Below are 24,422 nucleotides of genomic sequence, written 5' to 3' on the forward strand. Positions count from 1 at the left end.
TTTGCTTGAGTCTATACAGCAGTTTCTGAGGGATGGGACATGTGATTCATTAGTTAGTGCCGTTTTTATCCCAGTTGTCTCTAATTGCAATATTTGTTGAGAAATATATTACATAGCCTGCAAAATGTCTCTGTACCTTATTCAGGGACATAATAAAACTAATTGTATTTTATATAGCTTATTAAAAAAAATGTGGTCCAATTACTGGAATATGCCAATGGAACTTCTAAACCACAGAAACCTCCACTTACAATTAAACACTTATGGTGAGTGCTTTTGGTATAAAGTTCGCAACTAGAGAAATTACGCATTTAAACATCTTAATTTCATCAACCGTCTTATATTCTTAATCTGATGCAGAGATAACAAAATCATTCGTAAGTTCATCCAAATGAAGCGTGCATTCCATACAAATAAAGCCAACAGAATTTACCGAAGAATGGAACTAGCTATTCTGAGAGAAAGGATTGCAGCTACTAGATGTGAATTAGTCCGCTCGGTTAGCCTGGTGGCTTTGCGCTTCGCAACCGTATGCCTGGGGAAGAAGTGTCCTAGGTTCGATTCCCGTCGCAGACACGAGGAGCTAAAGGATCTTCCTTGGCCATAGCCAAGTTAGCCGGTCTTGGGAGCGGGCAGCAAGGTTTTTTCCCCAGTTTATCTGGGGTTTTTCATCCCGCAAGCAGACAAACCGGCCCCGTGAACACACAGGGATACAGCCAGGAATACTTATAGGCATAGGGGTGGCCATCCTATCCTCGTACTTCGGTTACGAAATCCAAGCATGCTTGGAAGGTTGTGGACCTTAAAGGCCTGTTAAAGCCATAGGGATGGATAGGTTAGATAGATCTGAATTAGCACAAATAAGCCGGAATACATTTTCTCTATATAGTGAGTTAGCCACATCTCTTCTGTCCAACCAATGGAACAATATTGACATCATCACATATAACAAGGCTACGGCAATCTCTGATCGGAAGAAGCATACTTTAATCAGAAAATTCAACTTACTTCTTCACGAAAAACAAAAACAAAGAAAACACCTAGATTATGCCAAAGTAGTTATCAACTACTTTGGCAGTCCTATCAAGAGAAGAAAATAATCTACTCCTAAAAGGTTTTAACTTTGCCTTAACGCCATGTTTCATCCCAAAAATTGACATAATGGCTCAAATAGGAAAAGGAATAAGAAATTTACCTGGTAATACATCAGATCTCATCTGCATACAAACCACAGCATTACTATTGCAAAGTAAATTACCTCAAAGGAATCTTCCTTACACTGAATACACTTCTCTCAAAGAATTAAAATCAGACAAAAATATCGTTATAATCAAAGCAGATATAGGGAATGCAACAGTAGTTTTGAACTCTGAAGATTATAATATTAAAATGAAAGCTTTTCTTGAAGATTCTAATACCTATAAACCTTTAGGCAGAGATCCCACTTGGTGCACTCACAATAAAACCAACGATCTAATCAAAAAGATACCTAATTGGACTGAAGAACTCAAAAGAACTCTACATTCAAAATACCCATTAGTCCCAAGAATTTATGGTGTACCAAAAATTCATAAGATAAGTATTCCCTTAAGACCAATAGTAGATGGTAGAGACTCTCCGACCTCTAATTTAGCAAAACATCTCAACAACATATGATTTTACCTCATACAGGAAAAACATCTTCTTTCATCAAGAACAGTACACATTTTATTGAAAAAGTAAAAGATATTTATATTGGACCTTCAGACATCTTAACAAGTTTGGATGTTATCAGCCTATTTACAAATGTTCCAAGAAATGAAACTGTGAATCTCCTGGAAGACCTCTGGATCTCATAGATCTTTATAAACATTGTACAAATAATACTTTTTCCATGTATCGAGACAAATTTTGGGAACAAAAAAGAAGGATTGGCTGTGGGCTCTTCCCTCTCTCTCCAACTTTAGCTAACCTATTTATGGAAAACTTTGAAAATAATGCTGTAAACAATTATCATAAAAAACCAAAAATATGGCTACGCTATGTAGACGATATATTCATCATATGACCAGGAACAACAGATGATCTCATTGCTTTCAAAGATTACCTAAATAATTTGCATAATAATATAAAATTTACTTTAGAACAAGAAGAACTTAGGAAACTGCCTTTTCTAGACATTCTATTAGAAGTCAATGAAAAGGATAATAAACTTTCTTTCTCAATATATAGAAAACCCACCAACACACAAAGATTTCTTAATGTGGCCTCACACCACCACCGTTCGCAAAAAATAGGTCTAATAAAAACCCTAAGGGAGAGAGCGTATAACATTTCCAGCACAGAAAAACAGAGAAATGAAGAATTAGAATATCTAATACAGATCTTTCAAAAGAATGGTTATGAAACCAAGACTATCAAAAAAATCCTCCACACACCTACAAGCATCTCTCAGAAACAAGATTTCAAAAACACTATCATGTTTCCATATATCAAAAATGTTACAGACAAGATGGCTAAATTACTTAAGAAATATAACATCAAAGTAGCATTTCTGCTGGAAAAAATTTCGACATTTCTACATCCCCCAAAACCTCCTCATCATCCTTTAAAAAAAACCAGGTGTTTACAAAATTTATTATTCTTGCGGCATCCGCTACGTAGGACAGGCAGGAAGATCTGGGGAAATTCGCATGAACGAACACCAAATGGATCTGCAAAACAGAAGAGAACACAAATCAGCTCTAGCTTTCCATACCACTTCCACCGGCCACAATGTACTCTGGCAGAAAATAAACATGTCGTACATAGGAAAAAAATGTTACATAAGGAAATTTAAAGAAGCTGCAAACATGCTTAAAATACCAACACAATGCAATAAAAATCAAGGATTAATTCTCCACCAAGTTTGGTCAGCTTTAATACAAAGTATACCTCAATCTGACCTCGGACATTATGAATGTGAACAACAGAACGTGGCATCATCCAGCATTGTTTAAACTCAGCATTCTGATTTTTAATTTTATGAATAGTCAGATGGCTACAACTGTATAGTATGAACTATTAGTAATAATTTCTCTTTTCTTTGTGTTTTAAACTTTGTTACCTTTTACCCCTGAAGATGTAAGTCAAACGACTTATGAAACTTGTCGGTCTTTTATTAATTCATTGTGTTTTATATAGCTCGTTTAAAAAAAAAAAAAAAAAAAAAAAAGTGATCCAATTTCCAGAATATGCCATGTGAACTTCTAAACCACAGAAACCTCCACTTACAAAACTAATTGTTTTTCGTGCATCTGCAGTATAGTAGCTGTTGCAGAAGGTGTGTTGTTTACTGCACGTTGTTTACGGAGCAATAGTAACTCGCTACGACGTGAACGTCAGGGCGATAGTAACTCGCAATTTAAGTACAAGAATTCATACGTAATATAATTTATATATATTGAGGAAAATATATATACATTTATTAAGAAATATATACGTTTAAATTAATTATTTTTTTCTTAGTAATGGTTCCATGCATTAATGATGCATAGCTGAAAATTGCCACGCACCCCCTTGAAGACCTTTCACATATCCTTGGGGGCATGCATACCACACTTTGAGAAACACTGATCTACACCAACAGCATCTACTGTCCACCACCACATGCTTATGCTTTGCAGAATATGCCTAATCTAAATAAGTATGGTTGCAGGAAACTTCCAGACATCTTGGAGACTAATTCTGCATTTACAACAAAAAGCCAGTTATCTTTGACTTTGTCCGAGAGGACATAGTTGTAGTAATGTAATATTTACACGATGTTCTGTGTTCTTATTCAAATAACTTTGTCTTCCACATTATCTTTTCCATTGACAATGCCTCTATTACCATTAGGCAAATTATTATTATTATTATGGACAACTCCAAGGAGGCCCTAAACATCATGTCAAGAACTATTCAGCATTTGCACAGTATCTGAATAGTGAGGTTTTTTTTGCTTGGAGAGAAGCAAATGAGTGGAATAGCTTGCCAGAGTATGTTGTGGGTGCCATGAGTGTGAATGAGTCCAAAGCAAAACATGACACCCACAACATACTCTGGCAAGCTATTCCACTCATTTGCTTCTCTCCAAGCAAAAAAACCTAGTTCTAACACCCAGATCTAACAAGTATTAACTATACTCTTACTCAGTTTCCATGGATGGCCCTCAGTTCTCCCACCACCAGTCTTGTTCTGAATAATTTCCCCTGAATTAATCTTGTAAAAACCCTTCAGTAATTTGTATGTCTCAATTATATCACCACTTTTCTGCCTATCAACCAGTTTCTGTAACCCATGAATCTTCAATCTATTCTTGTAAGATTCATTCCATAGACCTGCTACCATCTTGGTCACTTGCCTCTGGATCTTCTCTACCTCCTCATCAAGAAGAAACCCTGGTACCCAGATCTGGGCACAGTAGTCAAGATGGGGTCTTATCAAGGCTCGATAAATAGGAACAATAACGTGCTTGTCTCTGCTCGTCAGAGCATTCTTCAGTAACCAAGTAATCTGATGAGCTGCTTTAGTCACTTTTGCTATGTGTCCCTCCCCCCTAACTTTAACTCTTTATCCCCTAACACTCCCAAGTCTCTGGCTTCAATTTCCTGGAGTACAGTTCACTAATGTGGTATACAGCTGGTAATCTTTTTACCCCAAAATGCATAACCTTACACTTTGCCACATTAAACTGACATCCATTCTCCTCTTCCTAGTCTGCCAATCTATCCAAATCATCCAGCAAAATTTTAACATCATGTATTAACTATTGCTCTACCTAACTTTGCATCATTGGCAGATAACTGAACAGGTCCTCTCAGATCTTTTCCTATATCACTAATGAACAAATGAAACAGTAGCAGTCCAGGAACAGAACCTTGCGGCATGTCACTAGTCACAGGCCTTCTTTTGAGCTATACTCCTGAATAAACTACTCCATCAATCATCCTCCTATCCATCTCACCAACCCTGTATCCATCCCCATGTGCTGCAGTTTACTGATCAGAATTCCATCTGTTGGTAATTTGCTACATCAGTCTTGGAGCTTCCTTTATGCAATGGAACTATTTTCCCCTCTTTCTACACCCTTGGGACTAATCCAGAGCTGAACTTATTATTCATTTTTTTTTTTTTTTCTGTGGTATACAGCTGGTAATTTTGTTGTGAATAATCATTAAATTTCTTTGGTATCAATAAATTTTTATAGGAAAAATTTGACAGAACAGTATTAAGAATTCCACTCCAGTCTATTGGAATGTAATGAAATTTGTTATGTAGGATCTTCAGTAAAATTTGTTGATCGTTAATTTTGGCATTATTCACTGTTTTTAGTGACAAAATTGGCAGATCAAAATTTTATTTATATATATATATATATAAGCTCTAGACTTAATTATTGTGAGAATGGAGTCGCTGTATAAGAATATTGTTAGGAAATGTAGCTCTTTTGTGATTGTTTTTGAGCATTCCATTTCTAAGAAAATTTGTACTAATTATATTTGTTTTTACTTTCTACTTCTGTTTTTACCAATGGCTGATTTTTTAAAATTTTGATGTAGTTCTCAGTTTTTAAGAAAAAAAAAAACATGAAACATTATCAATAATGTTAAATTGTCTGGTTAATTTTGTACTGAATATCAAATTTAAATAATGAATTTTTAAATTTGATTCTTAATGATTTGAATGAATATTTGATGTTGTATGGTTATTATTTAGGAACTGGTAAATGGAAAGTTTCAGCAAAGATCCAACAGTTGCTCAACACATTAAAGGTAAGTACTTAAGTTCAGCTATTACCTAAGCAACACATTTTTAATTTAATTCAGATTTTTTTTTTTAAAAAAAAAAGCTTTTTATTTTGTGATTTAACTGGAAGTCATGAGATAATGAAACTTTACATAAAGCTGAAAATCAGATATGTTAAATTTCTGATTTTAAATCTTATTATAATGTTAAATCAGAAAATATATTTATAAGAATAATGACACAGTAATGACAATAATGACATTAAAACAGTTATATTTCGATCTAAAAATCAGCCACGTACAAGTGCCCGCATAGCGCTGTCGATTGCCGACAAACCCACAAAGTGCCGCAGCTGTAAAATTGATACGTGATAAAAAAAAAGGGTACAATGTGTGAGTTCTGCTGCAACTGGTTACATGCTTCCTGCACAAAAATAGATGAATCGGCACTCAAGATATATATCGACCTTAACCAGCCTTATTTCTGTTCGTTTTGCCTCCCATCTGTAAAACAACTCCTGAACTTAGGCAAATGAATTGAAAACCTCGAACAGCACATCAATGCTATGAATGAAACTCTTTCCTCCAAAATATAAGGGGACCGGAAAGTAATCAATTTTTTGAACTACATTTTTAATATAAATTTTATTAAAGAACAAATTAACATTATTCAATTCTATAATTGCCATCATTAATTATAACCTTATTCCAACGATCTACTAAGTTTAGAATTCCTTTTTTGAAAAAAGTTTTTTCTTTGGAGGCAAAAATTATATCAAACTCCTTTGGACATCATCTTGCGAATGGAAGGTTTTATTTCTTATGCTGTGTTCCAAGGACCTGAATAAGTGATAGTCACTAGGGGAAATATCCGACGAATATGGAAAATGTGGTAGAAGTTCCCGTCCTAACTGCCTAATTTTTTCTTGAGTCATTCGTGCAGAATGTGGTTTGCATTTTCTTCCTGCAAAATTACCCCTTTTCGATTGACAAGCGCAGGACGTTTGATTAACAATACTTAATGTAGTCGCTCTAATTGTTCACAGTAGATGGCTGCTGTGATAGTCTTACCTTGTTCCATGAGTGCATAATGAATAATTCCATGAATATCCCACCAAACGCACAACAGAACCTTTTGTGGATGAAGTCCACCTTTAGGTGTTGGAATTGGAGTTTGATTTGGAGAAAGCCACTGCTTTTTTGCATTTATTATTCTTATACAGCACCCATTTTTCGTCACCAGTTATGACTCATTCCAAAAAGGGGTCATTTTGTTGTCTGGTCAACAATGAATTGCAAATCGCCTGTCTCTGTGCTTTATTGTTTTCTGACAGTTCATGTGGTACCCATACACCCTGTTTAAGAACCTTGCCACTCTTATGTAAGTGCTCTTGGACAGTTCACCATGATGAATTAAGTTTCTCTGCTAATTCTTGTATGGTTTGTTTTGGATCTGATTCAACGAGAGTCTTAAGAGCATCATCATCTAGAGTAAGAGGTCTTCCAGATCGAGGACGATCAGAGAGATCAAAATTTTTTTCTGCAAATCTCCTAAACCATCGCTGACATTTTTTAACCTTCAGTACGTCTCCATAAGTTGAGCAAATGATTTTGGTAGCCTCGGTAGCATTCTCTCCTTGGTGAAACAAAAACAGCATACAATGACGTAAATGGTGCTCTTCAACTTTAAAGTTTTACATTTTATCTAAAATAATCTAAAATAAAAAAAAAAATAATGCTAATATTTAAATAAAAATCAAATTTAATAATTTGTGTTATTTAAGAAAAAACAATCGACTAAAAATGACCTATTAAAAATAATTGATTACTTTCTGGTCCCCCTTATACAAGTACTAGAAACCAAGCTTGAACCAACTGGTGATCAGTGTCACAATGCAAGTTCACCCATCCCTGCAAGTGAACTCTGTGACCTAATCACATCAATGGTGCACAACTCGATGGAGGCCAAAAACAAAAACAAATGGAAAGTTCAAAAGGAAAACGGCAAAGCCGTTTTCCTTTTGAACTTTTAGTGCTTTGCCGTTTTTTAGTGCTTTGCTTCCTTTCCTTCAAAGTGCTTTGCTTCCTTTTTAGTGCTTTGCCGTTTTCCAAAGGAAAACGGCAAAGCACTAAAAGAAGACATCATCAAATTAGCAGAAGAATGCAACATTGATTCTAAAAATATCGTCAGGTGCCATTGTTTCAGATCCATAAACAAAAGAAAGGACGGAATGAACTTTCCACGCCTAGTAAAAGTGACTTGCAACATGCCAACAAGCACATCAAAACTAATAAAACTAATAAGTTCAAAGACACTTGTCCCCAATCACGCATACATGCTTGACCAGATTTAGCATTTGCTCAAAGGGAACAAGGACTCCAGCTTCAAAGACAACTTTATTTTAGATTATTTTAGATAAAATGTAAAACTTTTGATAACAGTTGGATCATTGACTACAGACAAGTTAAATTGGTGCAAAAATCAAGTGATGCCAATAGCAGTCACCAGTACACAGGCACTGCATAGGAAATGTACAAGACCTTTGCAATCAAATGTATGACTCATAAAATTCTCCATACCTACTTCACCAACATCCATGGCCTAAACTCCAACCTTAATAGTGTCCACTACCACCTTAAATCTACAACCCCACCTACTCTTTTTGGCAGAAACTCAAATCTCAACCCCTTCCCCCAGCATTATTCATCTCAATTTTCCAAACTACACACTATTTAACTGCTTTCAACCCAAGGGTGGAATCAGATCAGATCTGTGCATACATCCGCTCCGACATACCTTGCTAGAGAACACCCAACCTAGAATTGCCCAACTTTGACCTTCTTTGGATGAAAATATCCCTTCCCAACTCTGTCAAATTTATATGCTGTCTCTATTGTTCCCCTAATGCAACCAACCACTCTGAACTCTTTCATTTCCTCTCCTAAGTTTCTCCAGTCCCACTTTCCCAACAGCGAAGTCATCCTCCTAGGAGATTTTAATGTCCACAACACCAACTGGCTTTCCTCCTCCAGCTGTACAGATCTTGCAGGCAGAGATGCTGAAACAATTGCCATCACTAATGACCTTACACACAAATTGTTCAGATGCCACCAGAATACCCGATAACTCGAGCCACTCTCCAAATACTGTAGATCTCTTCCTGATCAATGACCTTTCCAAATACACAGTGAATGTACAGGGCCCCTATGCAATTCTGACTGCAACCTAGTGCTCTTATCCCCCTCCCCCCCCATACAACAATACTTACACAGCCACTCCCATACAAGAGTAATCTGACATTATAAAAGTGCCAAGTGGGACAGCCTCCACAACTTCTATGCCTCATTCCCATGGTTGGACTATTGCTTCTGACCTTCCAACTCAAACACATGCACCAAACTTATAACTAAAGTAATCCTCACTGGCATGGAAGCATACATTCCCCATAGCACTCTGACCTGCCATTCCCTAACTAAACCCTGGTTTTCCAAAAGATGCGTCAAGGTTGTTCAAACGAAAAACCAAACATACCATAGCTGGCTCAAATCAAGAACCTCATCCTCCTTTAGAGCTTATACCCAAGCCTGAAAAAAATGCAAAAAAAACAATCAATGCTTCCAAAACAGAGTTCAAAAGAGCACTAAGCAGGAAATTAACAGCCTGTCCAAATGGCAGCTGAGTATTTTGGTCTCTTACCAAAGCAATCAGTCGTAAGTTCTGCCCAACACTATTTCCAACCCCTATCATACCGAGATGATTCTATTGCATCATCATCACCTACAGAAAAGGCCAATCTCCTATCCTTACACATTGCTTCCAATGCATGCATAATTGACAATGGCAAATGTCCCCCCAACTTTTCCAGATGCCCAACATACAATGCCCACTATATCCTTTTGCCAGAAAGAGATCAGTAAAATACTGTCCAAAGTAGACACAAAAAAGTCTCCTGGCAATGATGGCATTCCTCCAATTGTCCTGAAGGTTTGTGCACCAGTACTGACTCTTGTCGTATGTCGCCTATATACACTGTCTTACTCCACTGGTATCTATCCCACAGCCTGGAAATTGGCCTATATTCAACCCGTTTCCAAGAAGGGCAACAAGCCACTGCCATGTAACTATTGTCCCCATCTCGCTTACCACAATCCTGTCTAAAGTAATGGAAAAAAATCATCAATTCCAAACTTCTACATCTAGTATGGATTCCGTCGCTGCCGATCAACAGGAGATCTGCTCACATCACCCATCTCTGGACAAATGCGATGGAGAAGTTTAGTGAATTTCAAGTGGTTGCACTTGATATTCACTTGAGATTCTCCAAGGGGTTTGACCGGGTCTGGCACAAGGGCCTACTAAGCAAGCTGCATCATTTGGTCTATCAAGACCTCTGTAATTGGATTGCCAGCTTTCTGTCTGGATGCACACTATGTGTGGTGGTGGATGGTTCCTTAACCTCTCACCATTCAACATATGCCAGGGTTCCACAAGGTTCTGTCCTCTCACCACCCCTCTTAGGTCATATCAATGGCCTAATTCAGTTGACCTCCAACTCAATAAACAGTTTTGCAGATGACAGCACATTGCACTCCTACCTTTCATTTGATAAACCTTACTCCATACAACTCACCTCAACCTACAGAACATCAACCACCACATCCCTCAATCCTGATCTCGAAGCCATCCTCCAATGGGGTTCAGATAACCTATTCAATTTCAATGCTAATAAAATCCAGTGCTGTCATGAAAACCATTTCTCATAAAAAAAAAAGAAAAGAACCATCTTCTGCCAGTATTATTTTTGACAACACCCAAATTTCCAGACAGTTTGAGATTTCTTTTCTTGGAATTACCCTGACATCAAGCCTCTCCTGGCATAAACACATCACGACCATTGCATCCTCAGCTTCTAAAAAAACTAGGATTTCTCTTTTGCTCAAGACGTTACCTCACTGCTGAACAGCTGTTAACCTTATACAAATCACAAATCCCCCCAACCATTGAATACTGTTCTCACATATGGAGTGGTGTTCCCAAAAGCTTCCACAAAATGCTTGACTCAATACAGAGGAGCGCAATCAGACTTATTAATGACCCATCTCTAACCAACTCACTTGCTCCACTTTTGCACAGACGATCAGTCTCTGCGATATGCATATTCTACAAATATTTCCATGGCAAATGCTCATCTGAAATAGCATGAATAATTCCCCCACTTAGTACTAAGTTCATTGGAACACGTGAAGCTGCTGTTCAACATCCCTTCACAGTGCACATTGAAACCCACAGAACAAGTTTCTTCTCCTCCTCCTTCATCCCTACAACTGCTGCTGTACTATGGAACAGTCTTCCCCATCATGCATTTCCAAAGGAATACAATAAACCGACATTTTAAATCAAATGTGAACAAGTACTTTCTTTCCCAACCCACCACCCGTACACAGTACTAATGTAATATAGGTTAATCAACCAACCTCTCATGTATGGGTTCAACATAAAAAAAAAAAAAAAAAAAAAAAAAAAAAAAAAAAACCACTACAACAAGGCAGTGTTTTATCTCCATTGCTTTTCATTTTGGTGATGAATAATGTCTTAAATACACTTAACGACCATAAAGCAGAAATAACTTATTTTCAGATGATGTGCCGATTTGATTTGGGTACACGCGGAATAACAGCTACAGAAGAAAAATGGTATAGTGTAAATAGAACTATGGGTGACATTAATAATAGAAATGTGAGAATGATTTTAAATCATAGAGAAAATGTACAAGTTAATGGTATTAGGCTCAGTGTGCAAATACAAAGAGAACTTTTTTTTTTTGTAGACAGACTTGTACATTGGTTAGACATACTTCTAATTTTTTAAAATAATTACTAAAATGGATAAGGGAAATGAAACAGATTACACAGGTAAGCTTGCATCTTTACTTTTAGACCTACCCAGCTACCAAATCAGAACACTCCATAGGCTCCTTAAGAAGGTTACTTCTTGCCCTGTGGAAGTGACTATCAGACTAAAATCTTTTAACTCTAGGGTCCCCCCCCTTCCCAATATATTGACTGTCAAAAAATCCATAAGCAGAATGTACCATTACATCCCATTGTGGATGGCATTGATTTCCCCACATACAAATTAGTTAAACATTTACCAGAGTGCTTACACAATATACTGGCAACACACCTTCACTCATAAAAAAAACTCAGCACTTTAAAGCCAGTATAAAAAACCTACTCCAACACACTGACATAATAGTCAGTTTTGATGACTCTTCCTTATTCACCAATGTCCTACTCAAAGATACGATACCTTAGACCTCATCCAAGCCAAATTTCTTCCCGATATCTCAGCCCTATTTTAGTTCACCATGAACTCAGGCTATTTTGTTTGGCAAAGAAAATTCTACAAACAGCTGGGGGCGGGGGACACCCATGAGTTCTCCACTCTCTCTCCGCCCCTGCCAACTTCTTTATGGAGACCTTTGAAGAAAAAGCCTTAAACTCTGCCCCACATAAACCCACTGTTTGGCTATGCTACGTGGATGATGTGTTCGCTATTTGGCTGCATGACCTGGATACACTGCACAATTTCTCAGTGTACTTAAACAATCAACACCCCAGGATCTAGTTTATTACCTTAGAAAAGGAAAACAACAGCAGTCTCCCTTTCCTAGACACTGATTACACACCAGCCTGATGGATCATCAGCTCTTTGTTTACAGAAAACCTACACATACAGGCAGATACATTCACCAGCATTCCCCCTTCCCCCTACCAACAATATGGGATTATAAAAACTCCGTATAGCATGGCAAAATTTATCAGTTCAGATAACACTGTCCTAACTACTGAACTCAACCATATCCTTAAAATATCCGTAACACCTTTTTTTTAGCCAATGGCTGCAACCCTAAAAAATCTAAAAAATATTAAAACCAGTTAACCACAGCCCCCCCCCCCCCTTCATAATAGAGATTACTCTAGATCTATCACCATTCCTTATATCTGGGGTACATCTGAAAAACTAACAAAAATTCTAAAAAAATATGACTTCACAACTAGTTACAAACCACATAAGAAATTGGCATCTCTTATCTGCTCCACGTTTGGCCATAGTAGGACCTGCTACCAGATCTTACTATGGCCAAACGGGCAGGACGGCCAATATCAGGATATCCAAACACAAGGACTACATTTTGTTTCACCAATACGGCCACTCAACACTTACTGATCATGCATTGGACACCCATCACAGAATATGCTGGAAGAAGGCCACTTTATTACACTGCAGCAAGTACAGGTATGAAAGATTATTCCCTGAATCAGCCTCAGCTCTGAAAAACTTCCCAAATTTAGGAAGCTTGCCTTCTAAGAACATCAGCCCAATGGTCAAGACAACCCAATTTAGCCTGCTGGGCACCTTTAGGACTCTAGGACTGACTTTGTTGCCTTTCTTCAGCCTCATTTGCTTAGTGTTAGTGCCTGCATGCGCATATCATTGTTTTGTGATCCCTGAAGATAGAAATGTAACATTTCCAAAATATAGGTAGTTATTAATTAAAGTTTTTATAATTAATAATATAGTTTACGCTGTCATTTCCTAAAACAAAGAGAACTTTGGAATACTGACATCTCGCTGAAGTGTAAGCTTTTGATTAACAGAAGTTACTTTTTTACCCATTTTGTCTTATGTAGCATGGATATGGAGATTAGAAAAAAGAGAGAGAGAGAGAGAGTCATAAGTAGAATACAAACAATAGAAACTAACGTTTGAGGAAAATATTGGCAAAAATAAGGAAAGATAAAATAAGAAATATGAACATAGGAATGTTTTAGGATGAAGTGTTGAAGAAATGTTTGTGAAAATCTGCTTGAAGTGGTTTGGCATATAATGAAAATGAATTCAGAAAGAAAACCAAGAAGAATAGATGAAATGAAAACTGAGGAGAAATTTTCAAGAGGAATACCATGGAAAAGGTGGAGAGACCAGATAAGGAAAGATTTCTCTGCGAAAGTGTCATCCAGTAACTTTTGTATCTCTGTCGCATAGTGACATGGTGCCCCATCCTGTTGGAAAAAAATAGTTTTATTCATAAGATTTAATCCTTTTAATTCAGGAATAAAAAAAATTCTGAAGCATTACTAAATAATATTCACTCCTGATGGTGGGCTCATTGAAAAGAATGGTCCAGTAATGTAACACTTCCTAACTGCACACCACACATTAACTTTTGGTGAGTCTCTTTTGTGTTGCCACATTTCCTGAGGCGGCTTCTCTGTACCCCTAAATGCAGCAATTGTGACGGTTGACATTCCCACTTTTATGGAATGTTGCTTCATGTGAAAAAGTCAACATGTCAGCAGTGGTTTACACAGTGATTTATTGAGAGTCCTAACTGAGACACCACAGCTATAAGCTGCTTTTACTATATATGATTGACTATTGTTGTATCACACTGCTATAAACTTCTTATTGTATTAAAAAAAAAAAAAAAAACTAGAAGAAAAACCTCATAGGTACATGGAGGTTTTCTATATAATTTTTTGTCACCTACAAAAAAGAAGTCAATGAACACCATAGTGTGAGGAACAAACAGTCATAGTGCTCACCTTAATAAGATGCAGGACCTCCTTTTGTTGCGATGACTGCAGCAATCCTACAGGCATACTTTCCACAAGTGTATGATAGTGATCAGTGGGGAATTTTGGACTATTCTTCCTGTATGCATGTAATGAGATCCTGGACTGTTGTGGGACAGATGTCCCTTGACCTAAACCAACACTCCAGTTCATCCCATAGATGTTCAGTTGAGTTGAGAACAGGACTCTGTGGAGGCCAGTCAAGTGTGGTTTTGTTCATGTCCACAAACCAATAAAAAGCGATAGCCTTATGACATGGTGCATTGTCTTGCTATAAGAGACAATGGTCAGTTCTGTAGAAATGCCACAAGCATTGTATTGTCCAGAATATTCAGATATCTCTCAGTTCACTGTTTGTGGCACCACAAACAGAGGTCCAAGGCCAAACCAGGAAAAACAGGAACATACCATCACACCGGCACTTCTGAATTTCATAGTTGAGGGTTATGAACGCTGATAAAAGATGTTCACCATCCATTTGCTTGCAGAGGGTGTAGTGTGATTCATCACTAAATAACACAGATTTCCAAGCTTCCACATCCCACTGTAGATGCTCTTTGCACCACTGATGGTGATGTTGCATGTTGGTTTGGGTAATTTGCAATCCTACCATGAAAACCTATCTTGTGAGCCTTGGTTCTGAATGTTTTTGTGCAGATTTGCATTCCAATCACCACCGAAAGCTCCGCATTCAACGTGTTGACTGATGAATGGCAGTTTTTATATAATCTTTTGTAGCATTCTACAGTCACATTTAGTGAGTGTACTGAGTTGTCCACTGCTCGTAGCACTTGCAGTTGACTCTCTGCACTTCTATCTCATCTCAGTATGGTGTCACTGATTGTTGAGCTGGGATGGGTCCAATTTGTCAACAATTGGCCAACCAGATAGGCCTACAACATGGCATCCTATCACAACACTTCTTTCAAACTCTGTCATTTCCCTTTTTGTAGCCATTTCACCCAAATACAGTTCCACTGACTGAGGAGCATCATATTCTTCCAATTTATAATAGCTGCAAACACGTGACTCATTACATGGCACGATGCACTTTGTCCATGGAGTGTTTCCGTGTGTTGAGGCTTAAGTGCTGTGAAGAATTCATGTTGGAGGTTTAATGGAATATTATCAGCACTGAGAAAGGATTAAAACCAATTTTAATACTTCCAATATTTTGTCTCCATCACAGAGACATCTTCAGGGATTACAAAAAAACTTTTTGTAACAATACACATACAAATATAATACAATAGTGAGTGAAACTAAAGTCCTATCTAGGTGGTGTGCCCTCGATGGGCATTTGCAGGTGGTCTAGGATGTAAAGAGGGATCTCTGATAATTAATGTTTCCCAAATTTTGGGAAGTTTAATGCAGCCGTATTCGTTTAAATTTGGTTGATTCCTGAGTGCAGATTCAGATTCAAAGAATAGTCTTTCTTTTTTGAATTTACTATGGTGGAGCATGGTGGTTTTTTTCCAGGAGATCCTGTGGGTTGTATCCAAAACATGGTCTGCAAGGCCAGATTGATCATAATCTTGATTGCTGATGTATGACTTGTGTTCTTCTAACCGGATGGTTGCTGATCTGCCTGTCTGTCCGAAGTAAGCCAGTTTACAGGCATAAGGTACTCTATATACTCCAGGCACTGAGAGAGAGAGAGGAGGGAGCTGATCTTTGGTGGAACAGATAAGGGTAGCAAGTTTACAGTAGGGCTTAAATGCTGTATGGAGGTAAAAGAGTACAACCTCCATACAGCTTTTAAACCCTACTGTAAACTTGCTACCCTTATTTTTATTCAGTGACCTGTGTGAATGGATAATTGCAACATATTCCTTCAGAAGTCTATAGTAAAAGTTGTCTATAGTAAAGAAGTCTATAGTAAAAATAGTATAGAAATGATATTGGATAAAAGTTGTCTTCTAAATAAGCATGTTTGAAAGGCTCCAATCAACTGCATGGCTGGCTAAACCAGATCTATCTTTTCTTTTATGGTCCACATTGGCAATATTCCTTTTTTCTCACCTCAAATCCATGGCTTGTCTGTCCTATGCAGGCCAAATCACATGAGCATGGGATTCTTCATATTCCAGGATATTTGTAGAAAGGTGTGTTATCTTTAGGAGACCTCAGGAGGTTACTAACAGTTTGAGTTGGTTTAAAAGTTATCTGATGTTGTGATCTTTGAAAAGAGATGCTATTTTAATAGTATCGTCATAACATACAACAAGTGGAAGCATACAATTTCCTCGGATGTATATTCACAGAGACTGGGAAAAGGAAAGAAGAAATACAAACCAGAATCCAAAAGGCAAAAACAGCCTTCTGGAATAATGGATACATCCTCAGAAATGATATTGACAGCAAAAAAAACAAAACAAAACTAAGAATAATCAAAACACATGTGGTCAGTCTTAAATTATGGATGTGAAAACTGGATATTGGATAATGAGAAGAAGAATACATGCATTTGTTTTGTGATGCTATAGAAGAGCCCTAAAGATCTCATGGAGAGAGAAAATAACAAATCTAGAGGTGCTGCAAATAATGAACATGAACAACCAACTAGTCAGAGACATCATGAATAGGAAGATGAGAATGGCTGGACATATAACGAGAGGGTCAGCCGGAGACTTGAGTAAAGTAATTTTAGAAAGAAAGATAGAGGGAATAAGAACAAGGGAATAGAGTGATGTGAAAATCCATAATTGCGAACTTTCAGTATGAAGATGCCACCTAAGAAGAAACTTCCAATGTATGGTATTGTGAAGGAGTTTCTGTATTGGATATTCTGGTTATTTTAACGTATTTCAAAAATGGAAATATGTTCCATTTTTGATTTATTCTCTTTATTTAAATACTTGAAATTTTTTTTATCTTTTCAAGAGGCCAAAAAGAAGACCATTACTAGAATTTTAGTTAGAGATGAAACTGATCTAGAGGGTAAGATACTTTCATATTCTTTGTTCTGAAGCAGAAGGGTTCAAAAATAAAATCCTATCAACAGTTTTCTTAGAATAGTTCATTGAGAACAAATTTCTTGTCAAGTGTAATATACTTTCCCAACCTAGTGATATAATCTGTTGCATTATGGAGTGTATAATAATAATACATTTGCCCACACATGGCATTTATTTGCTATAGGTACAGGTAACTCGTATAACGCAGATATTAGGTTCCACAGAAATGCCGCGTTATATAAATCCTGTTATGGGAGACTCAGATCACATAGAAAAAGTAAGGTTATGTTTCAAAATCGTATTTTTTTTAAATTATATAAACAACGACATATCCAACAACAAAAAAAAAATTTTATTTACGTGATTCACGTAATTCAGGTTCATGTAAGTTAAGAGACATATAAAACTATGAAACAAATACATAGTATAAAAATTACAAATTGCACATAAACTTCATTGCACATAATGCATAAATGTTTTAGGCAAAATAAAGTGCATATTTTAATCTTTCATAGCACGAAGATTTGAGGATCGGTTAATAAACATTGGTTTTGTTATGTAATCACCTTGTGCATTACTAAAAACCAGTAAAGTAATTCTATCTTTGAAAACTTTGAATCCAGGAGCTGAATTTTCATTTTTTCAAAGTATAGGTGCGTTTTGGCATTTCTTTTCCAACATAACCCGGATTCATCCGCATTGAACACCTGGTCTGCACTATAAATATTCATAAATTTTGAGGGTTTTTTGTTTAATAAGATTTCCATCCAAAGGAATTTTCTTTTGAATTCAATCTTCTATCCAAATCATTAGTTAACTCTCCATTTTTCCCATTAGAATATTGCATATACGAGCAACGCGCTTTGCACTTATCATTAACACAGCAATAAACACTTTCTCAGATTTTATGTTCATTTTGTTTGATTGTTCGAATTGTTGATTCATTTAAATTCAAAGTCCTTGTAACAACTCCTGGTTTTCCTCCAATTTTCAACCGATCCATGATTTTAATTTTTTCTTTGAGAGAAATGAATTTTCTTTTCAATGTTGGTTTTCCCTTTCGTTTCAGTTTTAATAGCCATTACTATTAAAATAATTATTTTACATTAAAAAAGAGCATTACATATTAATTATGTATATAACTCACCAGAAAATAAAGTGCTCAGCTTGAGATTAGCACATGATTTTTAATGCGCTTTCCTGGCAGAAAACGAAGACAATTTTCAACAATATACATTTTATATGGTAAACAATTGACTTACATGCATGCTAAAGGGTATTTTCCCTAATATAAATTCACTACTTATAACTACATGTGTGGTATGGGTAAACACAAATTTGATGAAGATAAAATTTGGTTTTCAAGTCGCACGGTAAAAAAACATATGAAAAGATAAAGGGTTACTACAATTTGTGGACTGTGTTTTTATCAAAACCGTGTTGTATAAGTACCACGTTATATGAGGGTTACCTGTACTTCTGCTTCTCATGTGTGGTGAGAGCGACAAAAAAAAAAAGTAATAATAATACACTGATATATTAGTTTATTATGCATATATAAGAAATTTGCCTTCTGGCTCTGAGATAACACTTATCTCCATGGGTCCAGCTTCCACTAATGAGATCTCAAATTGCGTGTTACAGGCAGACACAAATTTGATGAAGATAAAATTTGGTTTTCAAGTCGCACGGTAAAAAAACATATGAAAAGATAAAGGGTTACTACAATTTGTGGACTGTGTTTTTATCAAAACCGTGTTGTATAAGTACCACGTTATATGAGGGTTACCTGTACTTCTGCTTCTCATGTGTGGTGAGAGCGACAAAAAAAAAAAAGTAATAATAATACACTGATATATTAGTTTATTATGCATATATAAGAAATTTGCCTTCTGGCTCTGAGATAACACTTATCTCCATGGGTCCAGCTTCCACTAATGAGATCTCAAATTGCGTGTTACAGGCAGACACAAATTTGATGAAGATAAAATTTGGTTTTCAAGTCGCACAGTAAAAAAACATATGAAAAGATAAAGGGTTACTACAATTTGTGGACCGTGTGTTTATCAAAACCGTGTCGTATAAGTACCACGTTATATGAGGGTTACCTGTACTTCTGCTTCTCATGTGTGGTGAGAGTGACAAAAAAAAAGTAATAATAATATATTAGTTTATTATACATATATAAGAAATTTGCCTTCTGGCTCTGAGATAACACTTATCTCCATGGGTCCAGCTTCCACTAATGAGATCTCAAAGAGCTAAACGTCTGTGGTAAGAGACCATAATAATGTATAGCATTATACATCATTTGTGAAGGGAATGTATATTGCAGGAAACAAGAAACTAGATGTGAACATATGTGCTATGTCCCAGTAATTTAGTCTAAAAGATATTCATGCACAAATTTTTGTATGCTTGTGCAATCTAGAAGCTGTGGATGAATATGGAAAAATATAGAAGAAAAAAATATTATAATTTCTTGTCGAATATAATGCGATTTCTAGTATATCATAATATGCAAGCAGTCCAAAAATAAACTGTACTCTGGAAATATAGGGTAGTAATAACACTTGTAACTGTAGTGTGATTTAAAAGTGGAATTTTATTAGCTAAGTGATTAAAATTTTATTAAATATGGATATCAAAATGAATATCAAGTTGTTTGGGCATATTTTATATTTTTTCTTCAAGAAAGTCTTATTTTAAAGAAGAAATATTCAAGATGGAAATTCGTCCCATTTTTTATTTATCTTTATTTAAATACTTGAAATTTTTTTCTCTTTTCAAGAGGCCAAAAAGAAGACCATTACCAGAATTTTATTTAGATGATGAAACTGATCTAGAGGGTAAGATACTTTCATATTCTTTGTTCTGGTATACATTGCCTTAACTTTTTTTGCAGTCATCTTTTTTTTTTTTACAGTACTGAGTCACAATACTACATAATAATGAAATAAATTTGTTAATTTATTAAGCTTCTGATATTTTGCTTGATTTCAAACCCTTCTCCTTGAGCACAAAAATGCATCTCAGAACATGAGCTACTAACAATCAACTATTTTTTTTTTATTCAGATTCTACTCATGAAAGGTTCTAAGCCTATAATACGAGGGTGGTCTGAAAAGTTCTCAGTCTCGACCAAAGATGGCAATACTATTGGCAAGATTTTTTTTTTCCTAAGTTGGTACATTTGTCATAAGCATCCAGGTGAAACTGCAAGTAGTTTGTTTTATACAGCTGTCTGAAGCAAAAGTGATGTCTGTATCCATTGAAATGGATAAAATTGATTATTGTGCGGTTATAATATTATTTGTAAAAGAAGGTTTAACACCAAAAGAAATTCATTTGAAGTTCATAAAATTTTATAGGCACTCTTCTCCTTCATTTTCAACAATTAAGAAATGGGCTGCCGAGTTTAACGTGGTCGTACCAGCCTTTAAGATGATCCGCGTGAATGATGTCCAAAAAGTGTAACAACACCAGAAATTATTGATCAGTACACGATATTGTATTGGATTACTGGCGAGTCAAAGTGCGTGAAATTGCTGAGACTATTGGCATTTCAAAAGAACGAGTAGGATATATTTTGCATGAAGAATTGCAAATGAAACAGCTTTGCACAAGATGGGTGGCGTGCTTGCTCACAGCAGATCAAAAATGTACTCGCATGAAAATCTCTGAACAGTGCTTGTAGCATTTTAACAAGAATAAAACTGATTTTCTGCGACGATTTATTACTATGGATGAAACTGGGATTCACCATTACATTCCACAATCTGAACAGCAGACAAAACAGTGGACAGAAGCCAGTTGTTCAGTGCCAAAGAAGACAGTCAGTTCCATCAGTGGGAAAGATCACGGCATCTGTGTTTTGGGATGCTAAAGGCATTTTTTTTATTATCCTGAAAAGGGTAAAACAATAATGGGGGAATATTATTCCGATCTTTTAACCAGACGAGATGAAAAAATTCACGAGAAAAGACCTGGTTTACAGAAGAAAAAAATCATCTTTCATCAGGACAATACACCTGCCCACAATGGTGTTCTAGCAATGGGAAAATTAAGGGATCTGCACTATGAATTGTTGGAACATCAACCCTATTCCCCAGATTTGGCTCCCTCTGACTTCTATCTCTTCCCCAAACTAGAACTCTTCCTTGCTGGTCAGCATTTTTCTTTGAATCAAGAGGTGATTACAGCTGTAGAGGAGTATTTTGCAGATCTTACTAGGAACCACTACAGGGATGGGATAATGGTGCTTAAGCATAGCTGGAATAAATTTATTAGTCTTAAGGGAGATTATGTTGAAAAATAAAAATAATTTTGAAATTATTAATTCGTTTTTTCATTGTTAGGCCAAGAACTTTTCAGACCATCCACATATGTTAGTACTGTGAGAATGACTAAGAATTAGCTGATCCAGAAACTGTGCCCTATACCCTACACAAACTGGGCACAGTTTGTGAAAAATCAGATTGCTAAAAGAACTAATATTATATATTATAATATTATTTGTAAAAGAAGGTTTAACACCAAAAGAAATTCATTTGAAGTTCATAAAATTTTATAGGCACTCTTCTCCTTCATTTTCAACAATTAAGAAATGGGCTGCCGAGTTTAATGTGGTCGAACGAGTTTAACCGAACTTTATATAGTTTCTACTATATTCGGCTAAGAAACTATATGGGATGTAATATCCCTTAACTTAAACAAGTTATATGTCGCCGAATTGAAGCTTTTGGCTCTTCACATATCTAATAATTTATTAGAGCACCTCACGGCAATACTCGTAGAAGGGGTACAAGTTCTGTTCGCTACAAACTTGATATTAACTAGGTCTGGCTACTCACTGATGAGACCTCAATAAAGGTCGAAACCGGTCTGGGTAGTGACCTTCTCTCATAATGTGAACAAAAATACAGTTCCTAGGAGCTAAGTTCACATTATGGGCAAATATCAAGAATAGTGATCAGAGCTTACTCCACTTCTACCACGAGTTGCCCCAGCTTGCACTACCCTTTGGGATCAGTGCTGCAGTATCCAGGTGTTTGCTTACGCTTGGAATCGCCGAACTTTATATAGTTTCTACTATATTCGGCATGAAACGCTTTGAGTTTCTTATTCGGCTAAGAAACTATATGGGATGTAATATCCCTTAACTTAAACAAGTTATATGTTGCCGAATTGAAGCTTTTGGCTCTTCACATATCTAATAAAAGAACTAATTTTTCCAAATTAAGTGGATATTAAATCCAACATAATTTCAAGGCCAAATACAAAAACTATAAAAGTTTCATGCGAAAATTGACCAAAGAGCGGGAATACACCACCACCACCGTGCTACGAGTTGCCCTAGCCGAACCATATAGGTGACAACAAACACTGTGAGTGAATTTGTTCGGCTAGGGCAATCCGTATTATGATGGCGGTGTATTCCCGCTATTATAGTTTCTGTATGCAGCTTTGAAATGATGTTGGATTTAATATCCACTTAATTTAGATAATTTTGCTTCGCCGAAGTGAAGCCTTTTGGCTCTTTATTTTAATGAATACTTTATGCACCGACAAAGTTCACTTATGGAAAATGCACCACTCAAATGCTTCGAGTTCCTTAGTACTGAGAGTTTTTGCTCTCTAGATTTCTGCCTAGTCTCTGACGAAAACCAATGAGTTTGAAACAGCTGTCAAGCTAGTGAAACCTTATAATGAACCAATAGGAGGTGAATATATGGACGCTCACAGCATTCATCGTCACCTATAAGGTTCGGCTAGGGCAGCTCGTAGTATGATGGTGGTGTGTTCCTGCTAGCTCTCTGGTCAATTTTTGCATGAAACTTTTATAGTTTCTGTATTCAGCTTTGAAATGATATTGGATTTAATATCCACTTAATTTAGATAATTTTGCCTCGCTGAAGTGAAGCATTTTGGCTCTTTATTTTAGTAAAAACTAATTTTTTTCCTCCTAATGGGAAACTATCTTTTAATACGTCCTGGAGTGCATAAAGACCTGTGTGCCTATAAGTTAGCATGTATGATATTATCATTATCAAAAATCAGTACTAACACAACTCATCCTGGACATCCTGTCATACTGGATTGAAATGGAAGAAAATTGCAGTGCTACATGGAAACTATTTTAAGTCTCTGAGACCATTTTTGGAATCAGCATTCTGAACCTCAGCAAATATGGTGTATTAATTTACCTCCAATTATTTTTGGTGGGGGGAGAAGATTAGTTAATTAGTGAAAAGTAATACTTTCACTCCATCTGCTGTTGACTTTCTCATATCCAGCCCTAGAAGGTGCCATGATAAGTTTATAGTTTTTTCCCATTACATTTAAGCTTTTCCTGTTCAAATGTCATTTCCACTGCATGTGGTATAGCCTGTGCTAACAAACAGGGATGTGATGACTGAATCTCAGCATAATAACTGATATAAGATTGAGAGGAAATGCTGAATATATATGTGTGTGTGCATAAATAAATTTACTCTAGAAGTTGAAAAAAAACAGACAACTCCCCTTCCTAGACATACTGGTGAAAAGGCAGGAGAATAATTTTAAACTTTCCGTATACAGAAAACCTACAGATACTGGACGTTATTTACATTATTCTTCCAACCATCATAGATCATAAAAACATAGCATCATTCACATGTTACGGAACAGAGCCAAAAAATTTATTTCAGACAAAGAAGAGGTACAGACAGAACTTTCTCAGATTGCTATAACACTATCGCAGAATGGTTTTCCTACAAACATCATCAACGTTTCTTTATAAAGACAACCTCCAATAACAAGGAACAGTCACCCAGTATACTTCAACAGTAGTCATCCCTTATGTAGATTCAGTCTCTTCAAGATTAGCGAGAATGTTAGAATCTCACAACATCAGAGTAGTATTTAAGCCTACCACTACCATCAGACAAGTATTAAGATCTCCTAAAGACGGTGTACCATTTTTCAAATATCCAGGTATTTATAGAATTCCATGTATGTGCAGACTTTCATATATTGGGCAAACTTCAAGAAGCCTGGAAATCAGACAGAAGGAGCATGTTAGGGATGTCAATCA

At 36.3% G+C, this 24,422-nt stretch overlaps 1 protein-coding gene across 1 annotated transcript in view; it reads left to right on the forward strand.

The window, feature by feature from the left end:
- The window catches only part of LOC150108732 (disco-interacting protein 2-like), a 936,780-nt gene that overhangs the window by 195,363 nt on the left and 716,995 nt on the right, over positions 1–24,422 (forward strand). Inside the window, exons 10-11 of the mRNA XM_090416186.1 lie at positions 5,719–5,774; positions 20,136–20,193. Of these exons, the coding sequence (XP_090272312.1) occupies positions 5,719–5,774; positions 20,136–20,193 (114 nt within the window). The remainder of the gene's footprint in view (positions 1–5,718; positions 5,775–20,135; positions 20,194–24,422) is intronic.

The sequence above is a fragment of the Typopeltis vanoorti genome, chromosome 3 (genome assembly GCF_054136105.1).
Source record: "Typopeltis vanoorti isolate ZY-2024b chromosome 3, IOZ_Tvanoo_1.0, whole genome shotgun sequence".
NCBI classification, from domain to species: domain Eukaryota; kingdom Metazoa; phylum Arthropoda; class Arachnida; order Uropygi; family Thelyphonidae; genus Typopeltis; species Typopeltis vanoorti.